Here is a 10,959-nt window from a genome sequence, read left to right as displayed (position 1 = left end):
TTTCCCTTTCCTCGAAACGAACAGTTTACTTGCAAGATACACCGGTGTGTTTGTTAAGAGGTCAAAGAGAGAGGATGGCAGCGAGACGTGCAGCGCGTCGCGCGCGAGAAAATGAGTTCTCCCTCCGTTTTATTTCGGTCGCGGATCCTCGTGTGGGCAATATTTCGGCTGCTTCTTACTCGCCGGCTTCCTTTCTCTCTTTTCGACGGTGGAGCCCGACTCGAAAATAGCCCGGGAGCGTATATGTCAGCCCCCTGGAAATGAAATCCCACAGCGTCGCCCGTAGAAACAATGTGTCGAGCCGCGAACTTGACAGCCGCGATCATTCTAATGACTCGTCTCGTATGAAACACAAAGACGATCGTCGCCCGATGACGACGACGATATGCCGAGAGAAGATCGGCTCCGTGACGCTATTAACAGCATCGTCGCATGACTTAAGTCTAGCATGCGTATCGCTCCACATATAGCATATTAGCAAGGAACAGTATTTTCCGTTTCAAGAAAAAGAAAGAGAAAGAGAGATATCGCATATATAGAACAGTTTAACAAAAAAAAAATACAAGAGAAGAATAATTTTATTTTTTATAGTTATAATCTAATAGAAATTCAAAAAATTAATTCGTAACTTCTCTTTATTTAGCGAAAATAATATTTTATTATAATTCTAATTATTCAAAAAATTCAAAAGAAGGATATATTTCATAATTAAAAAATTACGTAGCACATTTTTCAAGACTTGGTACAGACAAATGCATAAAAGATAAAAATGTGTATTTTGCAGTCCATATCCAATTTTAATTATATTATAGAACATGAAGAAGAGAAGATGCTTCCCCTCTCTTTCTCTCGGTTTATCGGTTGATATAATCGTATACTTTCTTATATTCCGTTCGTAACCGAATTTAGTGCGCATCGCGGCACGGGACGACTATAGGATTGTGGGTTCCAAAATATCGCGGTCCTCTCTTGCGTGTTTGCCCCTCCGTCTTCTCCATCGAGTGAATCTAACGCGTCTATTAATATTCGCCAGTTATTTTTGGAAACGGGTGCTTACTGAGAAGGAAGGCCTGCTTTTTAACGTGCATGGAGTTACATGTCCGTGCATCTTTGGAGACATTCCTAAGATCACTCGCTCGAGTTAAGTTGCCGGTTTTAAGCACGTTGCTTAAATGTCGTACCTATCCGTTATTTAGTAATTATTTTATTGAAGAAAAAATAGTTTTTCTGTCGTGAATATATTAACTCTCAACAGAGCCGATAAGAGCCGATAAAGGGAGTTAATGTATTTCCTTTATACTTGACATATCTTATCGTCGATAAACCGCGATAACTCGACCAAATTTACGGTTAATTTATATGCACGGATTATAATTCGATGCGAATTTTCAAGTCTCTGTCAACTTGAAATTCGATGACTGTACTTTTTAAAAACTTGAGATTTTTTTGTTTATTCCGTCCGTTACGCTTGGACGGTGCATGAACGCTAGGATTTTCAAGTAAGATAATATTAATAGCTTGACCGACTTGGATCGTGTCCAATAATAGCAAATTCATCCTGCATATATCTGTGCGACTAGATATTTGCAAGGATTAGACGATCATTGTCACGAAAATATAATTTTAGGTAAAATTTCGCTAAATTACAAAAATATTTTAAAATATTTAAAAAATAATTCCCTCTAAAATATTTAGAAAAATTAAAAAATTAGAAACTAGAAACGGAGTAGATTTAGAAAAAAAAAAAAAATACGTCATGTTCAGCAATAATCGCTGCTGATAATCCTGACTGATTCAAATCCGAAAATCGTTTTTAAAGTTTTCGCTTCGCTATATTATATCTTGAGTAAAGAGAATCGACAGACTTCTACTTTATATCGTTTTTTATAAGTTTGTCAGGGATGGGAAGAGAGGATGGGGCGGCAATTATAATTACAACTTATATAGTTCAAGGTCTAAAATTAATAATTAAATTTCTTCTCGAAATCGAAATATGGAATATCGAGATTTATATCCTCCTTTTTTCAATCTCAACACTGTAATATAGCCTCGTAATTTAAAATGGAATCTCGAGAATCTTCCCGCTGCTCCATCAGCTGACGGCCACGCGAGAATGACTTTACGAGTAGGTGAAGCACCAGACTTTACCCATCGAGGGTTTAATGAACCCCGAGGTTCGATGTCCCTTCGAAGGAATCGACCATTGGCAAGGAAAAGCGACCGATCGGTTGAGACAGGTACAGGATAAAAAGAGAGAGAGAGAGAGAGAGAGAGCGCACGCACACGACATAAACGCCGGGATACTGCGCGCGGGAGATCGGACACACCCAAGAGAGTCTGCGTCTCCACGTCCTATAGGTATACACTATCGGTATTGATCGCACGCACCGGCTCTCCTCCACGGCGGGCCATCTTCCTTCCTTCCTTCCTTTCATCCCTCGGCCGTTCATTGGCCTCACCGTGCTATCACGTCACATACACACATGCAGATATTCTCTCTCTCTTTCTCTCTTTCTGCTTCTCGATATGACCCTTTATGACCTCGATCGCGGGTCAATCACAGTCTCAACTTCCGGAATATTCAAATGGAAAAACGCACACTTCAAGAAATTTCCGTGTCAAACGTGATTATCTGATTTTCATCCCGAGATAACGTTATACGTGATCTTCGCGTAAGACAGACAAGGCTGTCGAGGAAGTCTCTTAGTACCTTGGATTTAACGCTAAGCTCGCGCAAATTCCGTCGCGTTAGTGAAATCAAACATTGCGAAGATTCGCGTTTGCGAAATCACGATCAATCACGAATGCAATGAAGAATCAATGTGTTTTACCAATTATATCAATAGCTTTCGATGCAGAACACGCGCGTGAATGTATATATGTATGTAGAAAGTCTCGGTGACATGACGTCTGTCTAATTTCCTGCCACAACTGTGGAAAAGTATTGATTCGTGGATTGTCGCGAAGCGAGGGTGACGTTTCGCCGTCTTGTAAGAACAGCACTCAAAAAAATGTCTTGCTGATATAGGTAGATTTCTAGGTGTCACAACAAAAATTTATCGCTATTTTTTGTATCTGTTAGAATATTGTCTGTTACATATAGAATTTATAGCAGCAATATTCTAATAATATCTTCTAGAAAATTTAAGTCCCATTGCCAAATGTTAATCACTGCATTGGATAAATATGAGTTTCGATACTACAGCTAGAACGATCTTTGTGAGAAATATAACTGCCAATTATAACTGCAGCATCGAAAAATTGAGAGCAATTGTTTAAAAGAGCTAGATAGATTGGGCGCGTTATACAAATATGTTAGATGTGAGGATTATATATTCATTTGTTTCTTGCCGCTAATTTTTTCTGTGTACCACAGCCAAACTTTATAACAAGTATGATTGGCCTTAACATGGATAGGCGCCACAGAAAAACATTCTTTCTAAATTTCACAAACAGTTCAGATATAAATTCTGTCTCTGTCACTTAGATTGATTAAATGCGAAACATATGCGATATCACAGTATTTGCTAATCATTTATGTACCTCGGTTAATTTTGCGCACCCAGAAAATTTTTGCTGTAGTTGCAATACCACTTTTTTGAGTGAGCTCAATTTTGTTTTCCCACGGTTTTCTGCGGTCTTACATACCTAGTAAAAACGAGACATCTAAATTTTCTTTAATCAAAACGTAGAAAAATATTTCAAAGAAGAAATTTACACGACTGTCAAACATGACAAGTATAACAATTTTTTTTTTTTTTCGATTTGTCATTTTTCCAACATTACCATAAAGACATCGATATTTTCTCGGTTGAAACTAACAATAAATGTATCTTTTATTCGGATAGAAATTATTGTTAAAGACGTCTTAATCTGCCTTAAAAATATCTACCTTATAACATCTTAATCTGTGCCTTCACTATTATATTCTTTCGCGTTAACATATTTAAATCCGAAAGTATGGGTTGCTTAGATATCTTATTATTAGTGAGCGAGACCTGTGCCGATCAAATCCACGCAATTAACACGCGGATCGAGCAGCCGGCACGTCTAGGTCTATGCACGGACGTTACCTTGACACGCTATGGCGCCGCTCAAAGTCATGGCCAATCGAAGACACGTAGTCGGCCTGCGTGCTGCGTGTTCCTCCACAGAGGACGAACGAGTTACATATGCGATTTCGATGCGTATCACCGGGGAAAATGTGTGTGTGCGTGCGTGTATATAACTGTAATCGTCACACGATGTCTCGAATAATTGTATCGCGAGATTTTTTCTTCGGTGAACTAGACGGGAATTTGACAAAGATAATATCGAATAGAGAAATATATTTGAATCGATTAACTGAGAAATTCTTAATAATATAAGAAAGTGTCGATTTCTCAAGAACGTTGATAAAATTTCACAAAACGCATAGGAGAAGAGAGGAGAAGAACCGATAACAGACGTCGCATTGATAACGACGTAGATCCTCTTAATCTGACGGCCATTGTTATGTGACCGACGAGTGGATTATCTCAGGATCTTCTTGACTGCTTAACATATGGCGCGGTTCGCAGTTGAAATACGTGAAAGCATGGCGTGTCTGTATGCGATATCGAGTTACGTGGCGTCTTTGCGATGCACACGGCACACGATAACTGCAATCGCACTGCAACCGCGAATCACGACCGCGAGAAAGACGCGCATCTTGCCGCTATTTACAATTCGGATTTTTTTACATTTTGCTAATTGGAGTTTTTTTGAGCAATTTTATTCTGCGGTGCGATGTACAGAATCCATATCTTTCCAGATATGGCAAAGCACGCGTTTTGAAATATTAAAGAAACCGCAAAGTATGACGTTACTGTTACATTGAACAATAAAAATAGACCTCGGGAGGGATCTGTTTGAATGAATAATAAAATAAAGCATCTCTACTGTTTTTCTTTTCTTCCTCGCATAACATACTGTTCAAATCCTTGAAATAATCGTTTAAAAAGATCGATTTGCGATACAGATAAATAAATAAATAAATAAATCCATTGCTATCATTGTTATTCTTCTTACGAAATACATTGCAATAAATGTTCTCTTGTAAATCGATTTAAGAAATTCTCTATCCGGTGACGTATATCGCGAAATATCTCATGGCGCGTACATGACGGCATCGATTTATCTCGACGTCGTTCTCGGCGCGAGGATGTGAATGATGTTTTTTTGACCTTGCTTTTAGGAGACGACATACTCGAGTGACTTGAAATCGATAAAGCTAGAGTGCTATATCGATTACGACTGCATGCATTTGTTGTTCTTCCCTCTTTACAGAGAGGCAATTAATTACCGCTCTGTGACACAAACGAAAAAGATTCGGGATTCGTCCATTGCAATATAGTTCGTTAAGAATCAGATGGATCGGCTTCGAAGAGGCAAACTATATACATATACATTCGCCTTTACACGATCGATTATCAGAGAGACAGATGGGAGGGTAGATCGATTTTCATTCGCGGGTTACATTTTCGGATCTTTGAGATCCGATAGAATCGGAGATGGAAATGGATCGCCCCCTCTGCTAAGTCCTTTGTCTCCTTGTTAATGAGCAGCCTCGGTGACTTCGGGCACGCGTATCGATTCTCACGATATAATCATGCTACCGTTTTATTCGCTCGGCTGATTACGATCTCGAGAGATGGCGCCGAGAGACTCTCCTCGGAGTCTTGTCATTACGATTGTCGCATATTAATTTCGTACCATCGAAAGATGGTTCGCAACAAATTCCGATACGTATTATAGATTCGCGATATCTCAGAGATTAATTTTTCTCCTATATTAATAATTCATTACTTCATATTCTATTTAATCTTCCTCCTTGATTCTCTCTCTATATTTGTTGTTTTTCATTTCAAATATAATTATTAAAAATTAATGAGATTAATTATTAATGCTGCGATGAGAAAATGGGAATACATGGTCGATAAAATACAATATGCAAAAATCAATACGAAATATCGCGCGCGTCGCGATGTCTAAAGTTGATGTGATGTCTCCACACGACTTTCGTTCGCGATAACTGACGCGTCAACGAATTGATCGTCAGTCGTGTAAGACACTGTGTTCCCTGGCGTGTCCGGCAACGGTAACGAAACCGCGATGCAAAGTGCTTTGAAGCGGACGTGCTTCTCGCCGGCTGCAACGCGAACGGATCGATCGATGAACCATCGAGTGATGGAATCCGCTCGCTCGCCGCTTCTAATATCAGCCATTTCTATCTCGTACACGTCTGTCCCGGTAAATATCCGATAATCAGTCTTTTTTTATTTTATTTTTTTTTTTTCAACGCATTAATTAATCACGAAATTCGAAGTGTTTCAAAATCGAATGTCCTTTTAACAGCAGATTCTTTGGACAATTTAAATCCCCTCCATTAAATTCCACATCATAATTGAAGAATATAAGTTTGTTAATCTCTTGGCTCTGTAAGCGGGGGAAAACGCTTCTGTTTCAGGCGCGGAAAGCGGCGACGCGCCCAAGAAGAAGGGTTTCTTCAAGGGCTTTTGGAAGAGATCGCGCCACTACTCCCTGGAGAACCAATAGCCCAGGTGCGCGAGGGTGACGAGCCACCATCAGCGGAACAGGCAGCTGCGGCAGCAGCGACAGCGGAGCATCGCCACCACGACGACCCTCGCGAACAATCCCTGCTGCTGCATCGTCCAGTAACCCCGATTTACACGTGTATCGACCGCGACCCTCATCCCTCCCCCTCTCCAAACGGGTGTTTGTCTTCTCGCGTGCACGCTCTCGACACGATGCCGCTATTCGCGCGCACAAATCCGATTAATTGCGTTTATTTTAGCAATCAACCCCTGAATCGACCAATTACTAATGATAAAATATGCTCTTTATGATTTTGCCTTTGAGTTTATTAAGCGACAACTCGCGCGAAAGATTACTCTTCAAAAATTATATCATTCTCCCTCTTTCTGAAATCTGAATCTAATATCTGTACATAAATTAGAATGGCATAATCGACTTTTATAATCGCCATTGACAGATTAAAAACGACATCCTTTCCCGTCTTATCCTGCCGGAGAACCAAACGACATGATTTTTCAGGTTCGCCGCAAAAGGGTGAGTCTTTGCGTGTCATTCGGTTTCGCTTTCATAAGTTGATTTTTCTTTTTTTTTTCTACATTTCGTAATAAATTAATCATTTTAATCGAGAATATAGACAAGAAATTGTTCGACAATTTTTCAAAAATTCCAGAACTCTTCCGCACGATATACTAGCCTTTATCGATATTACGTTATTAGTCATCTCAAAGAGATTCGCGCGATGTCGGGTCACTTTCGCGGGAGAACGTGTCACGGTCTAGAGAGCTGGAACGCGAGAGTCGTCCCAAATCGAAATGCTTCTTCACGGTGTCTTCGTCACGCTGCCTGTCACGCCGCGTTGAGTTGTCTCGCCACGCGTTATCACAAGCCTAAAGTGATTCGCGATTCGCGCTTACGAGGAATTGCGTGCGGACGTGATTCTCGCTAATCGACGAAAGTCGAGAGACGCTCACGTTCCTTTCTTTTCTTTCTAAAGAACCTCAACGATGTTGTACATCAGCGATGTCTAATTATCCTTCTTTTTCGAACAAATTATTTTTTGCTATCATTAATTTCGACAAAAAAAAAAAGAATCTTAATTTTTCTTTAATGTATGAGATTTTTTCGGAAACATGTATAATTAATGTGTTCATAGAGGAGAATATGAAATATGAATCTCTTTTATTAGGAGCCTATTTAAATTGTCCTGATTAGAATCATTAACGTAGGAATTGTTTAATTTTGTTAATAAACTGAGTTTCTCTCTCGAAAAAGAAGAAAAGCCTGATTTTTAAATAAACATTTTTACGTAGCGCTATTTCAATTTTTGACACGATAATAGATCGAATACTTCTTTTTTTTTTAACGCTACGATAAATATTTTTTGTCGTCAATCGCGTTTTCGTTAATCGGCGAGATCGCGTGCTTTCAGTTCCAATCTTTCCACCATTCTCCTTTTATAATCGAAAAATAACGCACGCCGCGCGCGTTGTAGAAATGAGAAACGAGAAAACAGAGTAATAAAATAATAAACGATTCAATATACAGAGTATTCGAGTATATATATTTGAGTATACTCAAACTTTTATTATTATGCGTGCGAGACGGAGGAGTATAAGAGCGAAAGAATGAGAGAGAGAGAGAGAGAGAGAGAGAGAGAGAGAAAGTGAGAGAAGCGGGCGCGAGTGAAAAATGAAAGAGATATCACACCGCGCATTATTATTGATTACGATTGTAAGTTTATAGAATCATTAATACGTTGTAACGTTATTATTAATGGGACGATTACACAAACGCATACATATACAAGCGACACACAATACACACACATACATATATATACACACCCCGAGATACGCGTTAACGATAATAAGAATAAAATACTATTGATTAACATTATTACCGATAATATAATTAATTGAAGTTAATAGCTGATAATGTAACGAAGAGAGAAGTGACGATGATGATGATAACTACGATCGCATGTATTTAATAGAGTTTTTAAGTCAATGTATCGCGTTCATCCCATCGGATATCTGACAAAGACGACCGGCAAGAGACTACAATCGGAAATCGGTCGAATGCCAAAGATTGTTCCGTGGTGTGTCGAGCTCGAAGAAACTGTAGGAGAGAAAACTGTCGACGAACCTTTCAGCCTAGCGCGTAATATATATATTTATATATAGATTTGTAAATTATTTTCTATCTCTCTAGAATTTTCGTATACTCTCGCGACGCTTAAATTTGAAATGATTAAAAATGAAAAAAAAAAGGAAATTTTTGATTTCCCTTTTATATCGATCGAATGCGAACGAAAAAAAAAAATTCATTTTTCTTTCAGATAACAGTATTTGAATGTACAGAGTAATTTAGGAAGAAAGTCTCAGGGGCAATAGGATATTTATTATTATTGAAAATTTTCCCGAACAAAAAACGATATTTCGCTTTAGCGGAATGTGTTAATCCTCTTGCCTCTCTGACATTCCCGATTACTCGCCAAATGTTAGACAAATTTTTTGAGGCGCTTGAGAAATATAATTTATCTTATTAAATGTATCCTACTTTTCATTTCTCTCTAGAGTTCGTCAAACTCCGCCAACAGATTTACGAGACGGCTGCTAAACTGTTCATTTTATTTCTCTATTCCTTGTGTCATCGATAACGATCTGTATCCCGTTAATAGAGGGAAAGAAGCAAGATTATAATTGCATGACGGTGCGTTTTGGACAAAATCTCGGTTAATCGCGAAATTTTCGAAACGGTACGCGACGTTGAGGTTCCTCGATCGGCAATGGACAATGGGCATTCACGGAGCGTCCGTCACGGCAAGGTACAAACTGTTGGCTAAAACTTTGTTGTTCATCCGTCGACGTTACCGATAAGTCTTAAAGGTAATCTAGATAAGCGTAAACTGCGGAGCGTTAACGATTTTGCGCGCTGCTCCCATTAAGTCTATCTCATCACTGCCGCGTCTCGCAGGTCAGATCAGATCAAGTTGAACCTTGACGATTCTAAAGCATGGATGGATATTAGGAGTGAGAATTTAATCTGGTCAATTTTTATATCTGAATAAATTTTTTATTAATTAAATAAGTTTTATATTTTTTAATTAAATAACCGATACTAGAATCTGAATAATTATAGAGATAAAAATTATAGAAAGTCTCAAATGTGGCATGTAAATCATAAAGAACGACACTCCAATCTTTTTCTCATAGATCTTTTAAAAACTTAATCTTGGTACAGAATGAAATTAAAAGATCAATCAATGCAAGAACGAAATAGATGCATGGATTTGTCTCATTCTTGAATTAAAGTTTTAATTCGGTTTCGCGATATCGTCTAGTTTATTCACGTGCCAAGATTAGGAAGCTAGAGGATAATGCATTCAATTAATGCAACGTGTCGTACATAATAAAATCGTAAAAATACGCCGCATTGCGTACACGTTTTCCCACCATCCGCAGAGATCCGGTGTCATCTGCGAGACGCTGCTTAACGAACGGCCTCATATTGAGGTCACGTAATCACGATCAACGAGATCACGTTTGATTGTGAGATATGATCCCCACGAGAGACTGCAGCGTCTTCGAATACGAGCTGCGATCTATCGATTCCGCGAGAGAATCCATTTTCCAAATGAAATGCGCCCTTTCTTCCAAAATAATTTCGCACATTTCTGAAATTAATTTTACTCTACACGTTTTCATTACTATTTGATATTTTTATAAATAAATGTCCTCGTGTCGGAATCGCAGATTGCAGTCTCCCGTAGATCACGTCTGTCGGATAGCAAACGAATCACAATGCGATGACTAATATCGCGAAATAGTCGTTTCGCTTTCATTGTTAGATTACCGACTGTCACGATCCTCGTCGTTGTTTCACGTCACGTCACGACGAAGACAACGAGCGAACTCGGAAACGCGCCGGGATGAATCGCGGCGAAGAGAGAGACCCGGTCTTTTTTCACGAGCGTAGATAATAGAATCGATGGGTATTCGCGCAGAGACGAACCTCGACGCGACACGCGGTGAACCGAATCACCGCGTCAAAATCCTTTGAGAGAAGGAAGAGAATCCACAGGCTCGGAATAAATAGAAGTAGTAGCTAAGCACCAAACCGCATGCCTTATACGCGAGGATCCGCGCGCCGACACCATCCCGAAGGGACGCGATCTCCCCTTCATATAATCTCGATATCATAATATATATTATTTTATTTTATATTATATATAATTTATATATATGTATGTATGTATATTACAGTACGTAGTTACGTCTTGTAACATTTATAAACTCGATATTAATACCTGAAAATAAAAACCGCAAATGGAATTCAAACCACGATTGTATACCATATCTTTTATCGGTCATAGGGAAAAAA

General features: G+C 38.9%; 1 protein-coding gene across 6 annotated transcripts in view; it reads left to right on the top strand.

Annotated features, from left to right (window-relative positions):
• LOC115245614 overlaps window positions 1–10,959 on the top strand; it is a 170,011-nt gene extending 159,052 nt beyond the window's left edge. For 4 of the 6 annotated variants that reach the window (XM_029824028.1, XM_029824027.1, XM_029824030.1 and 1 more), the window contains one exon: window positions 6,464–10,959. In XM_029824028.1, the coding sequence (XP_029679888.1) occupies window positions 6,464–6,576 (113 nt within the window). In that variant the 3' untranslated portion in view covers window positions 6,577–10,959. The remainder of the gene's footprint in view (window positions 1–6,463) is intronic. The other 2 variants (XM_029824031.1, XM_029824029.1) reach the window with 1 other exon arrangement.

Source organism: Formica exsecta, unplaced genomic scaffold (assembly GCF_003651465.1).
Source record: "Formica exsecta isolate Colony F162 unplaced genomic scaffold, ASM365146v1 scaffold122, whole genome shotgun sequence".
Taxonomy (NCBI): domain Eukaryota; kingdom Metazoa; phylum Arthropoda; class Insecta; order Hymenoptera; family Formicidae; genus Formica; species Formica exsecta.
The sequence above is the reverse complement of the archived record's forward strand: the minus strand, read 5'-3'. Positions and strand labels throughout refer to the sequence as shown.